We start from the raw sequence: 17,934 nt of genomic DNA, 5'->3' as shown, positions 1-17,934 counted from the left end.
GGGACCAAAGCAGCTTGTCTGGTCTGGAGACGGCTTGTAGTTCATTCAGTTTTATATTTTAGCACACAACTACCACGACGATGCTCACTTATGCTAACTGGGAGATTAATTTCAGAGCGTTCGCGGCTTTGATATAAGACCCGTGGTATTAGTGCGTTTCACGGTAGGATGGAAATCTACAGGTTTTGTTGTACGTGCAAGGAAGTAGGAATACCTGGTGAAAAGAAAACACCAATGCTAGTATTCAGCATATAGTTAATTGATAGCCTTATCTTCATGTGTTCACGTACTTAGCCCTGGCAGATGAAGAGCTCAATGTGGGCATGTGTGAACCTCGAAACAGAGACAGGACACATGACCTTTCTGTGACATTCACTTACGAGAAGCAGTGATTGTAGAAGCGACAACTATCGAGCAGAATGAAGGGTTCGGTACAACATGGCGTACGCTTCATCTGCCAGCTGCAAGATCCTCACACTTGAATAAAAATGTGCATAAAGGTCCTCGACAGATCTTGTCCAAGCTTACAACTTACACTCCGCATTCTCAGCTACAGGCGCCTACTGCCCTGAAAAGCACACACTACGATGAAGCACTTCAATAACGAATCAAGAGTACCGGACGCAAACACGCGCAGACAATTTCAACCCCGAGTTGCTGGCGCTGCTGGACACGTACCTACAAGAGTTGCTGTCCCGGAAAGGAACGCGCTGTACAACAACCAAGCACTTCTTACCAGAGTTGCGCAGCAACCTCCGCCCGAAACTGAAAGGCACGTGCCGCATTACACCGGGTATGATCCTGCAGTCGAAAACGGCGTCATATGCCGATGCGCAAATCCCGTCAGACATGGAGACGCCTTTAGCACCCCTACGACGAGTGAGCTTTACGACGGCCTTGTCTGCCGGGACCAGCAAGGCAACCGAATGACCATGGATGAAGCGCACCATCGGCGCCTCGATGTTCTGGGCAAAGACAGCGCCACACGAGAAGAATTGGAATCCGTCAATGTGTTCGTGTTTCATACTGAGACTGTTAAACAGCTGGATAAACAAAATCGGTACCATGAGTGGGCAGACAAACAGCCAAACTTGACTGTTAGCAACGGCATTCCTTTCGATGCTATTTGGTATGGTCGGAAGAATACTAAGGGTTGCTATGTTTTGCCGCCACCGGAGACATCGAATCTCGTAATGATTGGGCCTGACGGTGATTATCGACCTGGCGCAAGAGCGTCGGCGGAAGGGCCACGCGTGCAGAGACGAGGTACAAGTGTTAGAGCTTCGAGTGGTAGAGCCCCGAGTGGTAGAGCTATACCTCGTAGATTTCCACATCATGGCACCCCTCAAGAGCGCCGGGTACCGTATGGTGATCCAGATCCAAGAGGTAGAATGCCTATTGTTCGGGGTCCTAGTCCAAAGGGTTAATATCCAGGATCAGGAAGACCAGGAGAACAGAGCGCATGGAAGCGGCTGAATCGATTTCAGAGACCCTCAAGGGGAAGGTGCGGAGGGGTTGCGTAACAGGCGGAACATGACAACAGGTCGAGGGTCAATTCATGTAGCAATCCCAGAATGTCGATTTTTTCATTTCACGGATAACTTCATGTTGTCAGTGATACACGTAATGTCTGTAGAGCAATTATGCTCTGGTATTGGAGAAAGGGTCATCTAGGTAAAGAAGCTGCGTGAGGCTCAAATTGTCTATGCTGAAACTTGGTCTGCCTATCCAATTCCTTCCGATTTTACATAGCATCGAAAATAAAAATGGAGAGTGGAACACTGTTATTGGAGTGCCTTTGTTCATGTGGACATGAAGAGAAATGTGAATGAGTGGAGTCGTGGTGCGGAATTGGAGCCGATGTCGCCAAGGGCCCACTTTTCTCGTGACCGTGGCACGTCAGCTCGTCATGACTCCGGCATCGCAGACTCTAAAACCTTGAACGTACATCTCTTATATCAAGCTTCACTTGGCTTCGATGCTGCGGACTGTTGTTGCAGCCCTCCACCATGGTGGTCTTAGTTGACCTCGACGACGAACCGCCTTCTCCGCGTGCCCCGCGCGCGCCTGGCTTCATTCGTGACATGAAGCCGCTCCATCATTCTCTTGCGCCAACAGCAGCAGAGACGGATGACAGCGCGCCGGGGCCAAACGAGAGGCCCAATCCCAATGTCAATGGATTCAGCGCCGCATTGAGCTGTTATCCGTGAGCCTGAACCTACAGCAAGGACTTGACTCCACGCTTCGATGAATGCTAACCACCGCATTAATGTTCAGTATAGTCAGACAGCTTGCCAGCCAACTCGACCTCAATACGTTGCATGATCTGTCGCGCACGTGTAGGCAGTTTCGTGCGAATCTGCTCGAGTATCGCGATCAGCTTGTCAAGCATACACTGCATTGCTGCAATGAGCAGGATGATACCGCCACGAAGCTGGCTTCGCGGTCGGAACCTCAATTTAACCTGTCGCCGTCTCGGACATTGACAAGTGGTCGTGTGGGAAAATGCGCACGTGATATGGTTGGAGAATGCCAGAGGTGCGGTGTCGTAGTGTGTCGTGTACGTCTTTGAGATTGAGCAATTTGTTGTGCAAGAAGCACTGACCTGTGTAGAACTGCACCATGAAGCCTCCAGCTACACCTATAATTAGAGCGCGACATCGCCGCCTATGTAGAACGTGCAACAAGGCACCGCTCCCACTTCTCCTGGCTGCGTACAAGCAACGCTCTCCGTCATCGGATTCGCCTTCGCCCCCTGGGTCGCCTCATTCACGTGCAGTCGAGCTCGATCAATCCAGATCCTTCACCGCGCCAGCATTCGAGAGGACGCCATGTAACTGCGACAATGTAGTGTGGCTATGCGCGCCGTGTGGCAAAGACCTGCGAAACGCCGATACCATGTATGTTCGTGCCTGGAGTTGGAGAACGACATACAGCTATTATCTAGGTGGTGTGGGCACTGGAGCCGGCGAAGGTAATGAAGGTGTGGAATGTGGAAGAGGCTCAGCTTGTCTGGGCGCCCGTGTCGTTGAGCACGAGACTTGCGAGCAAGATATACTGGATGCACTGGCTGCTGCAGATGCATCGCCAGAGGCAGGCGAGCGCTGGAGGGGCACGAGCTACCTTGCGCAGGAGATCGAGGGTATTGGGGGCGTTTTGAAGGTCAAGCACAAGAAGCAGGTACGTGTTGGTGAATGTGTGAAGCTTTACGAGGACGAGCGAGAGAAGGCAGTGCAATATCTCGAGCGTGAAGTCACTGGCAAGTTGAGGAGTTGGTGCTCGTGGTGCGAGCGCATTGTACTGGGTGAGAAAGACAAGGCCGACATCGCTGGTCATCCCATTTCTAGCGGGTCAAGCTCAACATCATCGAGGTCAAGCTGATGAAAAAGTATCTTGGCCCTGCTCTGCTTCTGCATCATAGTCGCAATACGAAGAAATTATGCTAGCTGTCTACTATTATATCTTCGACCTGCCAGCAAGGACACGCTCAAGCGCTATCTAGAAAACGCTCGATCGATCGAGCCCTCACCGCCGCACTATCAATACCAGCCCATCCATCGCCATCCTCGCGACCCTCTGCGAATGCATACAGACATTCTGATACTGACCTTGCCATGAGCGGCAGTGCCTGCTGGGGTTCTTTCCACGTCCAGCGGACATTCTCAACGTTATCGGTATCGAAACGATGGATTTGAATGCTAACATCGTCGCCTGCGTTGGCCTGGAGTGCAGTACCAGAGGGTGACACAAGGCGGATTTCTCCACGCTCACAGTTGATCGTCCACACAAGGGGAGGAGTGCCTGGGAATGGCTGGCCACGGCGGAAGCCAACGCACAGTGTTGCCTTAGGAGCTGCGAGAGACGTCGGAGTAAGCGCTCCATGGATAGAAAGCAGGTCTGGAACGTCGGACGTGATGGTCTCGACGATCTTGTCCGTGGAAGTATCTCGGATTCTGACGCTCGGTCGCTGAAGTTGGGCTTTCGCATGAATGGTGGAAGAGTCAAGCTCACCAACAACCGAGAGCACGGTATCGAACACTTCGCAGAAGTCAGCTCAGATATCCCAAGTCCAGGATGGAAAACTTACAGTGTCCAAATCCAATCACAATTGGATTGCCGCCGATCTCCCTCTGTGCGAAGTACTTCAACCCGACCGGCAGAATCTCGCGATCATTCGTCCCGCCGTATGCCTTTACATCTACGCTAAGCACCTTGCCCAGCTTACCATTTCCGCCCTCCAAAAGCTCTCTCAGCTTGGCTACAGGAGGCGCCCATCTCCCCTGCAACCCCACAGCAATCCTGGAACCACTCTTCTTCGCCGCCGCAAGCAACTCGTCCACATGTTCTCTCTTCGCAGCAATCGGCCACTCGACATACACGTCTTTCCCAGCTCTAACGCTCGGGATGATGGTTTCGTAATGCTTGTCGACCCGAGTATTGCAAATGACGAGATCGATATCTGGGTCTTCGGCGAGCGCGTCTGGGTTGCCGTATGCTTTGGTATCAGCGGGGAGCTTGTACGTCGAGATGGCTGATTTTGCAGCATCGGTACTGCTGTTCAAGAGTGCTTTAAGGGTGATTTTGGAACACCCTATTGGACTGAGGAGGGCGGGGAGATGGGCTGAGGAGGCCCATGATGTTATGGCTGAGGAGGAGAGACCGATCAAAGCAGCGCGAACGGGTAGGGTTGGATGGGACATTTTGAATTAGAAAGTTTGCTTTCCTGCGATTCCGTTCATTTTTATCTTCAACAAATCCTAAGTAATGATTTTTTTTACCTATATAGACGATTTTAAATATTCCCCTTTATTGTAGAGGCGTGCCATGTTGTGCTTATTGATTTGTAAAGACTTGTGTTTGTAAGCCTGGTGTTGGCGCTTGCCTAACTTGATCTTGAGCTGGTTTAGGCCGCTTACTTCGACGTCAGAGCACATTCGCCTAAATGTGCAAGCTCAAAGTAATAATGCGGAGGACTAATCATCTATCTAGTATTGGATGGTACTGCACGTTACCAAATTACGGCGGAGAGCGACCAGGGTGCAATAGCAGACAGCAGATCCCAATGCCTGAAGCTATACACAGCGTCATGCCGTTGTAATCAAAGCCTGTTTAGCCAGTGTATAGCTTTAGGCTTTAGGATGCCCCTATTCAATTTTCCCTCGTGGATTGGAGCACATACCTAGGTAGTATATGAGCGGCCAATGTTCGTCACTAAGGATCATATCTTGACCATGTGGGAAAATACGGCGCTAATGCAAGGATGAGCAAGGGTTCTGTCTCTTCCCCACAACCCGATATCATGATCGGGATGTGAACACGCTGATAGACATATGGCGATTCTAACGCTACAGATAGATCATTTACATTCTTGTGTTGATTGGGGGAATCCTGGTGTTGCCGAATGACGAAGTTAGTGGCATCGAGGATCTGTACTTCGCTTGCATGACTAGTCACCCACCGCCTTGCTGCAGCTGAGCTTATTGCCGGGGTCATTGATTCTTCTTCGATCCGCGGACCATACTTTTTCGAAAAAGCCCGCCGACCGCTCGAGCATGGGGTGAACTATCTCTCGGCACTTCTGGTGTCTTACAAAACCCTCCGTCCCCGCGCCTCCACTCGAGTGCCGCTCAGCTCTTTGTATACCTCCAGCACGGACCATGACGACACGGTCACAGCGACTTCGTCTCCAGTAGACACACGCCCCGATCGGATCGAATCCCGTTGCCTTAGCGTGCAGAACATGACCTCACAAGATTTCTCCAGCACCTCGTGGAGGCCGCGCATCCTGCCAGCCTCGAAGCGACATGCGACCTCGAACAACGATGCGATGAGCCGCGAGCACACGCGACAATCCCGAAGAACGATGAACTCAGGGAAAACTGCATGGTGGAAAACACGTCTCTTCAGTGGCATGACAAATGACATACGGCGAAGAGCACCATTCTACTGGAGCGATTGGAAAGATGCATGGGATTATAGAGTGGTCCCAGCAACAGTATACATGTACTTCGCAAACATCCTACCCGCCTTGGCCTTCTCGCTCGACATGTTCGAGAAGACAGACCAGAGCTTCGGCGTAAACGAAGTCCTCCTGGCATCGGTACTAGCCTCCATCGTCTTCTCGATCGCCGCGGCGCAACCCCTCGTCATTGTCGGCGTCACTGGTCCAATTACCGTGTTCAACTACACAGTATACAATATAATCACTCCGCGCGGAACAAATTATTTTGCTTTCATGTGCTGGATTGGGCTGTGGTCGCTGGTTTTCCACTGGATTCTTGCCGTTACGAATTCGTGCAATGGCCTTCGATATGTCACAAGATTCTCTTGCGATATCTTCGGGTTCTATGTCGCCTTCATATACTTGCAGAAGGGCATCCAAGTTCTGGCACGACAATGGGCTATTAGCGACGCGTCTGCATATCTTTCGATCACGATCGCGCTGCTTGTCACCGCTGTGGCATATATCTGCGGCATTGTTGGCCAATCTTCCTTGCTCCAGCGCCACGTCCGAAAGTTCATCGAGGATTATGGTACGCCTCTGACAGTCATTTTCTTTACCGGGTTTGTACACATTGGCAAGATGGCTGGCATTGAATTGCAAAAGCTCCCTACTTCCAAGGCATTCTTTCCTACGTCCGACCGTGGTTGGCTCATCCATTTCTGGGACATAAGCGTAGGCGACGTATTTCTCGCTATTCCATTTGCTGTCCTTCTGACCATTCTGTTCTGGTTCGACCACAATGTTTCGAGTCTCATTGCGCAAGGCACGGAGTTTCCGTTGCGAAAACCGGCTGGCTTTCATTGGGACATCTTCCTGCTTGGTACTACGACTGGTGTCGCAGGATTGCTCGGCATCCCTTTTCCGAACGGTCTTATTCCACAGGCGCCGTTCCATACAACATCGCTCTGTGTCACGCGTACGGTGTCCGACTCGGATGATGAAGCCAACAAGGGCCATACTCGCAGAGTCGTCGACCATGTAGTCGAACAGCGAGTTTCTAATCTTGCTCAAGGTCTTCTAACCTTGGGCACAATGTCAGGTCCGCTTCTCATTGTGCTACATCTCATTCCCCAAGCAGTGCTTGCCGGCTTGTTCTTCGTCATGGGCATCCAGGCCTTGGAGGCGAATGGCATCACCGCCAAACTTGTCTTCCTTGCCAAGGACAAGCATCTCACTTCTCGTCTGGATCCACTAAATCAAATCGAGCGCCGTTGGGTGATCTGGGCTTTCGTTGGTCTGGAGTTGATCGGCTTTGGTGCGACGTTTGCAATCACACAGACTATTGCTGCGATTGGCTTTCCTGTTTTTATTTTTCTCTATATCCCTATGCGAACGTTCCTTATGCCTCGCTTCCTGACGAAGAAAGAGCTCGGTATACTTGACGCACCGACCGCATCTCCTTTCACAATGGAGTCGGTAGGTGGGAACCACGGCCAGGTGGTGGAGCCATCAGTGGACGAGCAGGTGATACAAGAGAGCGACGATGCTGAACGAGGGATGCATCAAAGTCCGGTGCATTTGTCTGCGAATTCCAACCAACCCCAGGAGCCAGGAAGGCGACGGAGCAGCTTCAGAACTTCAGATGAACGAGACCATGAGAAGCGTTTGCATTGAGTACATAATCTTCAGTGCCCGGAACGACATACAAGACGTCTGGCAGTTTTTGGTAGTCCCCCGGGGACAATCTCCACTTGCGAATAGATCTCGAACGATACATTTAGTCTGACTAGACATCGGACCCATGCTAGTTTTGGACGCCACATCCCCCCCAGGCCGTTTATGTGGACACTCCGTCGTCAACATTGTTAGGCCACAATCGTGGCACGGTGGCTAACACAATCTAGTCCCAGCACATGCGCTATAGCGAAGGTACGGAGCTGTTTGCCAGATTGGGGGAACTCATGGCTGGTAGACACTTGTTCCTCGCGGGTACTGAGATCCAGCACTACGCCGATGGTGATGAGTCTGACTTTGGCTCTGAGACCGACTCTCGCTCTGGCCATGGGATTGAATATAACTCTACCGAAGAGCTACAATCGACCATGGCGGACTGCGAGATTCGCTCCGCGTAATGGGGCGGATATTCGCAGGATATCTCCTCTTTATTGTTAGCAACGTATGCAAATCCCCAATTTTCTTGCGGAATGACATGATCCTTTTCCATGCGTATAAAGCAATCTCATGATATCCATCCTGGAGCTGTTTTTCATGTTCCCAGAGACTCATTCTGGAGGGCTTGCGAAACGCTTGGATTTTTGCGATCGTGGGGGTATCCACGGGATCGGAAATAGGTGCCGTCTCGTAACGTACACCGTGTTATCTGATGTTGAAGACTGATAGGCTAGCATGAACGATCCCATCACATCAGCTCCTCAGACCTTGAAGGCATCCCCGGTAACGTTTCAGGTTCCACTGTTGGTCCAATACCTAACAGCTAACTACCTCTGGCCTCAGCCTATAACTCTTTAACGTCAGATAATATGGTAGAAAGGGGAATGTGGCTTGCACTAGAAACCTACTACTTGCTTGAAGTGGGCCCCAACGGCTATAAGGCTGCTTCTGCTTTGGTATACACCGGGTTGATGGACGACACGTTGCACATGCGCATGGTGATTACCAGAAGTTGCGTGTATATCTCTCGCGTTATATTGCAGTCGGCCAATGTGTCTACCATGTCGTCCGTCCCACCATGCTACCCTATATCCCGTCTTGTAGGAGCTTGAAAGAAGAATTAATAAACAACGCCAGTTGTATATGGATATCATAAATGCCACGCTCGCCATCTCGCCCATTGCAACACGTCCAAGACTTTACTCCGTCACATCCATCTGATCGGGCGTCGTACGGAGATCCTCAATCTCCTTTCTCAGCATCTCAATCTCCTTCTCTTGCGCCTTCATCTTCTCAAGCGCCATTTCGATCAGTCGCGCTTTATTAACCGTTCTCTTCTCTCCAGGGACGGCTTTCTTCTCGCCCTTCTCGCCGACGTCCGTCTCTTTGCCTTCGGTTCCCCGCATGACGACGAAGCATGTGGTTCCGCTGCCGAATGTGACTTCGCCGTCGAGCAAAAATTCTGCGAGATCGACCATGGCTGTCTTCATTCGGTCTCGCCGCGCTTGTTCGGCAGCGCGGTGTGTGGCGCGCTTCATCATGACGCCGGTGGCCATGGCGGTGCTGAAGTGCAGGCCCATCTCCAAATGCTCACCGGAAGATATCAGCTCATAGTTGGATTTTGACGCCAGTAGATCGGCTTGAGGTGTTGTCACGCCCCCGGCTCCTGCAGGGTGTCAGCATGTGGCTTCCGATTGTCCAAGTCACGGGACTTTGTGACAGAAAACAGAACTTTGTTTCGGCGGAACTTACCATTACTGCCAGCAGGCGCAATGCTACTACTCCTCCTAGAGATGGGAACTTTCTTTGGTGGTGCTGATGATGCATGGGAGATGGTCGATATGGTACTTGCAGTGTCTGTTGCTATTGATGGCGATCGCATCGATGACACCGGGGATGTGACCGCCGACTGCGGCGCGATGGTTGGCGATCTCAATGGCTGCAAGGGATGTACTGGTAATTGTACTTGTTGCGCTGGTGCATACTGAGGCTGCAGTGGCGTTTGTTGGGCTTGGTGTTGCTGTGCTTGCTGTGCTTGCTGCTGTGCGCTTTCTCGAACAGGACTATATCTCCTTCTCTTTTTGAATATTTGCGGCCAGGTTCTGCTCAGCGGTCCCCGGTGACTACTTTCACTCCTGTCATTATCGGACGGCTGCTGTGGTTGCGAATATGGATGCATGTTTCATCTGTGACTAAGTGGTGTCGAGGTGGTCCATACAGCCCCAACGCTTACGGGCAGGTTGGCCAGCCAGGCCTGCAGAGAGAAACAACGGTCGGACCCGGAACCAGGACGAAGCTGTGTCGAGGTGCGAATGCAAAAAGCTGCAGTCAGGAAAATGCGCCCAGGGCTCTGGGGCATCAGGGTTGATTAGCTGGGCCGCGTGCGCATGTGCTGTTGTGGCAGCGGGAGCGGTAGTCAGTTGTCAGCCGTGTGTCGCGACCCCATCCATGGGTTCAGGCTGCTGATGGCACACGAGGCGTAGGCGCGCGATCCAGAACAAATTGCACGCATGCTGCCCGGCGCTCCATTAAAAGTAAAATGGCTTGCGAGTGGGAAGGTACGAAGCTTTGCTTGGCGTTGATGATAGGGTGCCTAGGGAGGGAGGGCAGCACCTGTCCAGTCGCGCAGCCCATGCGGTCCACGTGTGCTTGGCGCCGTCCTGCGGATGCGACTTCCCCCTGTCGAGCACCCGGCGGTCCCCTCCTGATTTGCCACAGCCCCATCCTCAGCATCGACAACAGCAAATGCCAAGGACACTTAAGGCCGTCGGATTGGCAGAGGGCGGAGGCTCCGGACCTCCACGTCCAAACTGTGTTGCTGCCGGACTGCGGCGGACGTCACCTTCTGTTTCAAGATATAAAGCCTACATATGCCATCGTGGTTCGATCATCGCTAAGATTGGGGAGACTCAATAAGCACTGGCAAGCATCCCACGTGTGGGCCGAACGACGGCCTCGAAGCATCTGTCGTGTCACAGGCTCGTGAGTGCTGATCGAGGTGCTTTGTGCGGGTGAATAGGCGCAGGATGGGCCATTCTATTCTGTGCCTGGCTGACGCTGCGATGATATGCAGGACTGTCGAGAGACATGTTTGGATTAGGGAGCAGTGTATAAGTCGTAATTTTCGTATTCTAAGACTGACCTACGAAGACCTGTGAACGCTATATCGCTAAATCGCTACATCAATAAACACATTCCCCCAACTGCCCTATGAGCTGTCTGCTCTGCTAGTCATCTCGTGGCTTTCGTGACTCTGTTTGCTCCTAACCTGAACACCAGGTACATACTCCAGATCTTCGTCTTCCAAATCCGTATCCAAGTCCTCCTCGCTGAGCATCTTGGGGTTCAAGGAAAATGCGCCCTTGGGTACAAATGTCGCCGTCATGACCAGAACGAAAATGACTGTGAATTGCACGCCCGCTACGCTGAAGATAGCAGACTGCACCTCGTCATTGTTTCTATCCGATACGCGGTCAATGTATGTGCCGAGGCAGACCGAAGCGATGGCGTAGGTTACAATGTACGTGCTGTACAGGAAAGCCATTACAGCACCAAGGGCAGAGACGTTCTGGGTCTGAGATTCGATACGGGCGAGCGAGGCTTGGATGTAGGCTGCAAGTGAGACGTCACCCGCCGCCCAGCCGAAGCTGATAGGCATGAAGGTTGCGGCAACGATCCAAGCTTGACCGACATCATTCTTGGGTGGGTGCCAGTAAGGTAGGTACCAGACGATGAGAAGTGCGAGTGCATCGATTCGCAGCCAGGGCATAGGTGTGTGAACCAGATTCGTGAACATGAACACGAACAGGGCTCCAAGGAGTTCACCGAAATTCGATCCTCCAACCATGATCTGTGCCCAGGCGGAGTTGCCGAGATAGCGTCGAGCGACTGCGGGTGCGATTGCGTTCTCGAGATATCGATGTCCGTAGAGGGCGACGGCGTATCCGGGCAGCAGCCAGATAAACTTTCTGTGTGTAAAGATGATCTTTCCGCCTGTCCAGCAGGACTCGAAGAAGAGGTAGAATCCACCGGCAACTGCTCTGACGTAGGATGGCTGGCTTTCCAGTACGAGGGCTCGGGTATCTCTTTCTATCCCATCTTGAATGAACCACCACAGGATCGAGGCCACAGCAAAGAAGATCGGTGTGATGATGAAGGAGAAGTTGTTGCCAAAGTGGGGAATGAGGGCGAGTGCTGTAGTGAAGGCGCCCGCCGTGCCCGAGATTTCGTAGAAAATGTGAACGAGAGAATCCATACGACGGAGCTTCTGAATGTTCCCGCCTACAAGATCCCGCGGAATGACCCGGCGAATCAGTTCGACCATGCCGTACACCACACCACAGACGCAGACTGCGAGCGGTCAGCGAAGCTCGTTGCATTCACAATAGTGAAACCCTTCATGCCTTTCCAGAGCAAAGCTCAGGTGGCATGCTCTCGCGACTCAGGCTACGACGAACTGAGCATCCCAAGGCTCGGAAAATACAAAGGTACTTACAGATAGGTATCATTCCATCGGTATTGTAGTCGCCATAGTAGCTGAAATCGTTCTGCGGATGTTGGCGAGGCCTGAACGTTCCACCAGTTGCAGCATCCAGGATGAGCAATATGCTGCTCATGAAGCCAAAGATGAGCACTGCGCAAGCCAAGACGTTCTTGGTCGGATACCGCTTGATCAGAGGCGCGATGAGAATTGATCCCACGCACTGAAATGCCTGGTTCAGTCCCGTCAAGACACCGACGCGCTGGAAAGTGATGGAGATGTGCGTCTTCTGCTCGAGAGCGTCGTAGCGATTGGTTGCCAAAGCGATGACGGATCCGTTGAAGGCCTCAAGACCGAACTTATACATCATGATTCCGGCGATGTAGATGAAGATGTTCCGCCGCTCGAGGGGCGTGTAGAGACTCCATGTCTCGCGGACGACAGCTAACGGTCGAAGCATCGTAGCACTCGCGAGCGCACAACGTGCTATGGTGGTGCACGGGAAGCGACAACGATATCCTCGGATTGCGGAGAGTGTGGTAATATACCTAGTCCAAGACACCGGGCCTGAAGGTACCTATGGTGACCAATGGCAGGATTCGGCTACCGCATGTGTTTTTAGGTGCACGCTACAACTCTCCCAAGAGCTTCAGAGGCCGTGACACCCACATATGTGACGAGGAGGCATAGGGAAAGCCCTGTCGTTCGTGTCATTAAAGAAAGGCGGCGCACTGGGGTCCGCCGCCGAGGTGTGCCACTTTGAACCCAGTCCAAACCTGGGCTGGCGGGTCCGTGTGCTGACCACTCAAAATCTCAGACGTCCCCACGCGGCCTGACGTGGGTCTGTCAACGTCTGGCCTGCCCAGGGTTTGAACGTGTTGCCAATGCGCAATAATCGTCTTGGTTCGTGCTCTGCATTTGCATTTGGCTTACCACAGCCATGATGAGCATGCACTACCTGGCATGACCCTGTCTCTGTCTCGCTTGCATGAAGTTTTCTGATTGTGCAACTGCTATCATGAAGATTGGAGGGCCAGTAGTCGTCGAAAAGGATGCTAGGTTGCAGGATTTTCGACGGTCTCCAGGCCATTTCGCATGTCCGAATAAGTCATCCTCGTGGTTTGACATCAGTACCCCAGATCCTAGTGTTACTGCACCCTGCTGCACATCATCCCACTTTATGAACTAGGTCGACCTTAGTGAGAAGCAGCGCGGCCGGTGACAGTGCCTTGCGAATGTTCCTGCATTAGATCGTGGGGAAGTCTTTTTGGAAGTGGATGGTACACGGTAGTTGATCAAGCTCTTCGATTCATTAATTCGCTGTCTCACATTCGCTTCAAGGGTTCCCGTCCTGGTATCATCCAATTGCGGCTTGTGTAATTGACAATCTTCGTCTCCGATTCGCAAGCAGTAAGCAGTACACCGAAGTGCATGGTACTGTGCAAGCAGTGCTGGCCGCTTTATTCGTGTGCTTAGCATTGAACTGACGGTGCATCGAATGGCATCGATATCATTAGTCGTGCAGTATGGGTGGAGCGCTGAATGGATGCGTGCTTGTCAAGGCCCATGAGTGGTGCTATAAGTAATGGTACACCTGGGCGCAAAGACGCATTCGCATTGCAGCAAAAGTGATCGGAGCACTGCCATAGAGGGGGCAAAGGAAGTTTCGACCGATTCGCGAAAGCTCACTCTGAGTCCTCCTCTTTGTGTCTCCTGGCCTCCCTGGCCTTCTCGGTCTTGATCTCGTCCTCGGCCTCTCTCTTCGCAAGACCATCCCGCATGCGCTCTTCTTGTTTCCGCCAGTGACTGCCTTCCTCGTAGTCTGCGCTGATGCCCAGCGCCTTCCTTAACCGCTCACTCTCCTCCATCTTTGCTTTGGCGAGATCGTGGACCTGGTGGGACTTGAGTCGTTTCGCGTTGGGACCCAGATCTTTGCCGTCTTTCCTCTCTTGGTCAAGCTTCCGGCGCAGTCCCTCACATTGGTCATCGATTTCGTCTTCGTCGACACTGCACGACGTTAGTTCGTTGTTCGACCATGTTCCACATATGATGGCGCACCCTTCTTCTTCAAGCTTATCCCTCAGTTCGAGGACCTTGACTTCGATCTCACGCTTCGCTTCGTGCTCGAGGATTGCCGCGTCTGGCTGCCGTGGGCGGTGCTTTGCGTGCTCCCAGTCCTTGGGGTATGGCGCAGTCTTGTCGCGTGGTCGGAGGAGCGAGCGGTTCTTTTGGACATATCCGGATGTGCCGCTGCCCCTTGGCGTAGTGAGTCCGACGTTGTCTGCCATGATATCGGTAGTTGTTGGTCGACAAACTGCACCGTGGAGAAGCGCGATGAGCAATGATGAAAGTTGTCGGGCGGAGTTTCGGAGGAGGGCCCGAGCTTCACGCGACGCATGGATGGAACTTGCCCCGCCAAAACTTTCGCGGCGGAAATGACGAAGACTCACACAGCAATGGAGCCACCAACTTTTATGAATCTGCCACTTTCTTTTCACTCTCGCCCCAAGACACCTCAGATACCACCATGACGTCCCAGGAATCAGGACCCGATCCTGTGTTCTCCTCATCAACTGAAGGCATGACAGAGCTGCCGTTCCCGCCAGTGACTAAGAAGCATATTCTGAACTGCTCATACCACAGCTGGCACCCCAGGTATGGCGAACATTGAGAATCGAGTACACTGGGTAATACTGACTCTTCCGAGATACCGCGCCGTTACACCCAAAGCACGCCTCGTTCCTCTACCAGCTGCATTTCTCGACTATCTGCGCTCTGACGGCATTATCCTCCCACCGGAAGACGGTGATAACCCTACGTGGTCGGACAACGATAGTGGCATCTTCTCAGGCGCCGACAACAACGATGAAGACGATGAGGCAGCAGCGGACCCCAGTGTCGATTGGCGCGACACCCACGAAGCCATCGAGCGCACAATTGAGGAGTTGGGCGGCAAAGTGGCGCCAAAACTGAATTGGAGCGCCCCAAAGGACGCGACATGGATGAATGCAACTAATAGCATGGAATGCCGGACACCCAACGATATCTACCTGTTGTTGAAGAGCAGTGACTTCGTCACCCACGATCTAGCGCATGCCTTTGACGACACAGCCGACCAGAGCTCTGAAGATGACCAGGAAATACCGTATCATCTCGTACTGCGCAAGTGGATTACGCTCAATCCGAGCGTCGAGTTCAGGTGCTTCGTGCGTGATCGACGTCTGATCGCGCTGTGCCAGCGAGATCTCAACCACTTCGACTTTCTGTTCAACATGCAGGACAAGCTGCGCAATGCTGTACAGGACTTCTTTGAACTCAGGCTGAGAAACACCTTTCCAGACCCAAACTTCACCTTTGATGTATACGTACCTCCGCCACACGACAAAGTCTGGCTCGTAGATGTGAATCCTTGGGCGCTGCGAACCGACCCACTATTGTTCTCATGGATGGAGTTGCTCACTATGGATGTGCCTGACGTCGAACAAGAGGAGACTACTGTGCGGCTTCGACTGGCTCAGCCTGGCAGCTCGGGGCGGACGGGTGCTGACGAATCGTCGGGTGCTGATGACTCGGAGGACGATGACATCGAGGAGATCTGGCAGCCCGAGTTTCGACTGGTGCGTCGAGATGATCCCGAAGCATATGGCTTCGCGACGCCTCAGTACAGCGCACATAAGCTGCCCAAGGATGTAGTGGATGCAAGTAAAGACGGGGGAGGAGGCATGCGAGAGTTTGCCCAACAGTGGGAGGAGGCTCAGAGATTGGCAGAACAGCAGCGCGCCGAGGACAGCGAGACAGATTAGATATCCGAACCAAGCCCTGGAGCGGCCGAGAGACAAAGAACATTGGAAGCCAAGATACCCACTGTAGCAATGCATAAAGGACAGCGGTCCATGGACAGGGCGAGAGTGTTTGGTACCTGCATGTTGTTGTCTTCCGAAACCAGAGCCTGGCGTGAATAATTGTAAACAAACAGACGGTGGCAACGATCTGATTGGGATATCGATAACGTCTACCATGGAAACGATGACTCCTCGTCTCGAAGCGGTAGCGGGCCGCAGCGATGGGCATGGCGCGACTCGTTGGCGCGCTACCATACGCTATATCGTTGGTTTCACGATCGGCAAGCGGGGCATGATTCGACGACGCTTGATCATTCCCATGCGACCACCTGCCACCACAACAACACATCAGCGACTCATGCTGCCACTGCACTTGCAATAAATTGTTGGACCTGCCACGGTTTTGGTTTTTTAGACACACGGCACACGACATCATGACTTCAAGATACGACTCAAGCACTCTCTACAGCGCCTTCTTATCGCTCCCAACAGAGATCAGATGCGAAATATACGACTACCTCCTCGTCGACTCACAGTCCATTACCATCAGCGCGGGCTACATTACAGTCTTCGGCAACCGTATCAAGGACCGCGCGCGAAAGCATGACATTCCGGGTCTGCCGCTTGACCTCGCGCCACTCGTACGGCAAACCAGAGACGCGTCTCTCCTGTCTGTCGCGAAGCCACCCGAGATCGCCATCGACAATGCCTGGATGGACGATGTGGCGCGTAAGGACAGCACCATAGGCATGCCGGCGCCATTGGCATTGTTGTTGACTTGTCGCCTGGTCAATGACGAGCTGACCGACTACATGCGCGGGAGGAAACAAATCAAGACTGCGCGGGCGCGGTCTGCAAACCCAACCGCAGAGGAGGCCGAGCCCACCTTGAAGGACGATAACGAGGGACTGTCATTATACGTCACATATCCATATGGTGTCCTGGTGCTGAAGAGCATGTACCCATATCTTTTGAAGCAAGCACGACGAGTCTACATTTCTGGATACTACAGCAATCCCGGAAAGTCCGAGCCTAGCTCCCCAACATCAGCCGACGGAGGCGACGAGGAGCGCCTGACTCCATCAAGCAGTTTCGCAGTCGCCGAGTCCTTCGGCGCCATGCCCTCAGGCCGCTCATTCGGCCAACGCTCCATGGTCCGCACCACACAGCGTCGCAGCTCCAACGCCAACGCCAACGCCAACGCCAACCCCACCCGTCCCCGCCTTCGTCTCGACCCCCCTCTCCAACGACAAGAGCGCCGCCTCTCCAAGACCGAGGTCGCCTTCCCTAACTTCTCCGACGAAACGAACGCCCTCGCCCCCACCGCCCTCACACATCTCGTCCGCACCCTCTTCCCACACACCCCCTCCCAATGCGTGAAGCTCTCGGCACGCATCCTATATCCTGGCGAAAACTCCTACGGCACCGTCTGGTCCGACGAAAAGAGCCCCATCGTACATGTTCTGAAGAACGTCTGCGGCGGCAAAATCGCCATGAAGGTCAAACGCGGGGATATTGGCACAGGCTTACTTCTGACGGCAAGAGCAAGGCCCGATAGTAGGATTGTTAGTACGAGCTGGGAGAATTGGACGGCGAGGAATGGTGAGAATTATCCAAGGAGGGGGAGTAGAATGGATCTTGGTGATTTGGATGCGTTTTTGGTGGCCGAGGATAAGAAGTCGTGAGTTTGTCTAATTCTTTGAGCATGAGGTAAGGGGGTTTTTTTTCGTGTTTTTCTTCTTCATGGATATGAATTATGGCTCTTCTTGGACGTCCTGTGTATTTGTAGACTTGTTACTACCATTGTCGCACGGGACGGGGATCCTCGTTTACACAATGCGGCGATGCCTTCACCTCCTTTCCGGCTCCATGGAAGGTTTTGGTTCCATATCTGCTTTACTACCTCGGTCAGTTGTGGATGCCGCCCGCAGCTATTTTGTGCAAATATGTCTTCTATAGCTACCCATGTACTGCTTTAGCTGATTCATACGGGATGG

General features: G+C 52.8%; 10 protein-coding genes across 10 annotated transcripts; 6 read left to right on the top strand and 4 right to left on the bottom strand.

Annotated features, from left to right (window-relative positions):
* Nucleotides 1-587: 587 nt before the first annotated feature.
* Nucleotides 588-1,476, top strand: SNOG_01582 (hypothetical protein; the record flags this gene model as incomplete). The annotated part of the gene is made up of 2 exons (XM_001792167.1): nucleotides 588-1,266; nucleotides 1,325-1,476. The coding sequence occupies 2 exons, from the start codon at nucleotides 588-590 to the stop codon at nucleotides 1,474-1,476; spliced, it is 831 nt and encodes a 276-aa protein (XP_001792219.1).
* A 533-nt stretch (nucleotides 1,477-2,009) lies between these two features.
* Nucleotides 2,010-2,325, top strand: SNOG_01581 (hypothetical protein; the record flags this gene model as incomplete). The annotated part of the gene is made up of 2 exons (XM_001792166.1): nucleotides 2,010-2,206; nucleotides 2,283-2,325. The coding sequence occupies 2 exons, from the start codon at nucleotides 2,010-2,012 to the stop codon at nucleotides 2,323-2,325; spliced, it is 240 nt and encodes a 79-aa protein (XP_001792218.1).
* Nucleotides 2,326-2,622: 297 nt separating this feature from the next.
* On the top strand, nucleotides 2,623-3,381 carry SNOG_01580 (hypothetical protein; the record flags this gene model as incomplete). Its single annotated transcript, XM_001792165.1, has 3 exons — nucleotides 2,623-2,900; nucleotides 2,937-3,180; nucleotides 3,205-3,381. 3 exons carry the CDS (start codon nucleotides 2,623-2,625, stop codon nucleotides 3,379-3,381), a joined length of 699 nt encoding a protein of 232 aa, XP_001792217.1.
* SNOG_01579 (hypothetical protein) lies at nucleotides 3,004-4,700 on the bottom strand (the record flags this gene model as incomplete). Its single annotated transcript, XM_001792164.1, has 3 exons — nucleotides 3,004-3,300; nucleotides 3,530-4,038; nucleotides 4,088-4,700. 3 exons carry the CDS (start codon nucleotides 4,698-4,700, stop codon nucleotides 3,004-3,006), a joined length of 1,419 nt encoding a protein of 472 aa, XP_001792216.1.
* Nucleotides 4,701-5,784: 1,084 nt separating this feature from the next.
* Nucleotides 5,785-8,076, top strand: SNOG_01578 (hypothetical protein; the record flags this gene model as incomplete). The annotated part of the gene is made up of 2 exons (XM_001792163.1): nucleotides 5,785-7,524; nucleotides 7,869-8,076. The coding sequence occupies exons 1-2, from the start codon at nucleotides 5,828-5,830 to the stop codon at nucleotides 8,074-8,076; spliced, it is 1,905 nt and encodes a 634-aa protein (XP_001792215.1). The 5' UTR covers nucleotides 5,785-5,827.
* Nucleotides 8,077-8,814: 738 nt separating this feature from the next.
* SNOG_01577 (hypothetical protein) lies at nucleotides 8,815-9,598 on the bottom strand (the record flags this gene model as incomplete). Its single annotated transcript, XM_001792162.1, has 3 exons — nucleotides 8,815-9,281; nucleotides 9,368-9,390; nucleotides 9,570-9,598. 3 exons carry the CDS (start codon nucleotides 9,596-9,598, stop codon nucleotides 8,815-8,817), a joined length of 519 nt encoding a protein of 172 aa, XP_001792214.1.
* Nucleotides 9,599-10,823: 1,225 nt separating this feature from the next.
* On the bottom strand, nucleotides 10,824-12,555 carry SNOG_01576 (hypothetical protein; the record flags this gene model as incomplete). Its single annotated transcript, XM_001792161.1, has 2 exons — nucleotides 10,824-11,965; nucleotides 12,111-12,555. The coding sequence occupies 2 exons, from the start codon at nucleotides 12,553-12,555 to the stop codon at nucleotides 10,824-10,826; spliced, it is 1,587 nt and encodes a 528-aa protein (XP_001792213.1).
* Nucleotides 12,556-13,780: 1,225 nt separating this feature from the next.
* Nucleotides 13,781-14,383, bottom strand: SNOG_01575 (hypothetical protein; the record flags this gene model as incomplete). The annotated part of the gene is made up of 2 exons (XM_001792160.1): nucleotides 13,781-14,102; nucleotides 14,154-14,383. 2 exons carry the CDS (start codon nucleotides 14,381-14,383, stop codon nucleotides 13,781-13,783), a joined length of 552 nt encoding a protein of 183 aa, XP_001792212.1.
* Nucleotides 14,384-14,752: 369 nt separating this feature from the next.
* Nucleotides 14,753-15,898, top strand: SNOG_01574 (hypothetical protein; the record flags this gene model as incomplete). Its single annotated transcript, XM_001792159.1, has 1 exon — nucleotides 14,753-15,898. One exon carries the CDS (start codon nucleotides 14,753-14,755, stop codon nucleotides 15,896-15,898), a length of 1,146 nt encoding a protein of 381 aa, XP_001792211.1.
* Nucleotides 15,899-16,371: 473 nt separating this feature from the next.
* SNOG_01573 (hypothetical protein) lies at nucleotides 16,372-17,622 on the top strand (the record flags this gene model as incomplete). The annotated part of the gene is made up of 1 exon (XM_001792158.1): nucleotides 16,372-17,622. One exon carries the CDS (start codon nucleotides 16,372-16,374, stop codon nucleotides 17,620-17,622), a length of 1,251 nt encoding a protein of 416 aa, XP_001792210.1.
* Nucleotides 17,623-17,934: the final 312 nt, after the last annotated feature.

The sequence above is a fragment of the Parastagonospora nodorum genome, assembly GCF_000146915.1.
Source record: "Parastagonospora nodorum SN15 chromosome Unknown scaffold_2, whole genome shotgun sequence".
Classification (NCBI taxonomy): domain Eukaryota; kingdom Fungi; phylum Ascomycota; class Dothideomycetes; order Pleosporales; family Phaeosphaeriaceae; genus Parastagonospora; species Parastagonospora nodorum.
This window is presented reverse-complemented; position numbering and strand designations above follow the sequence as displayed.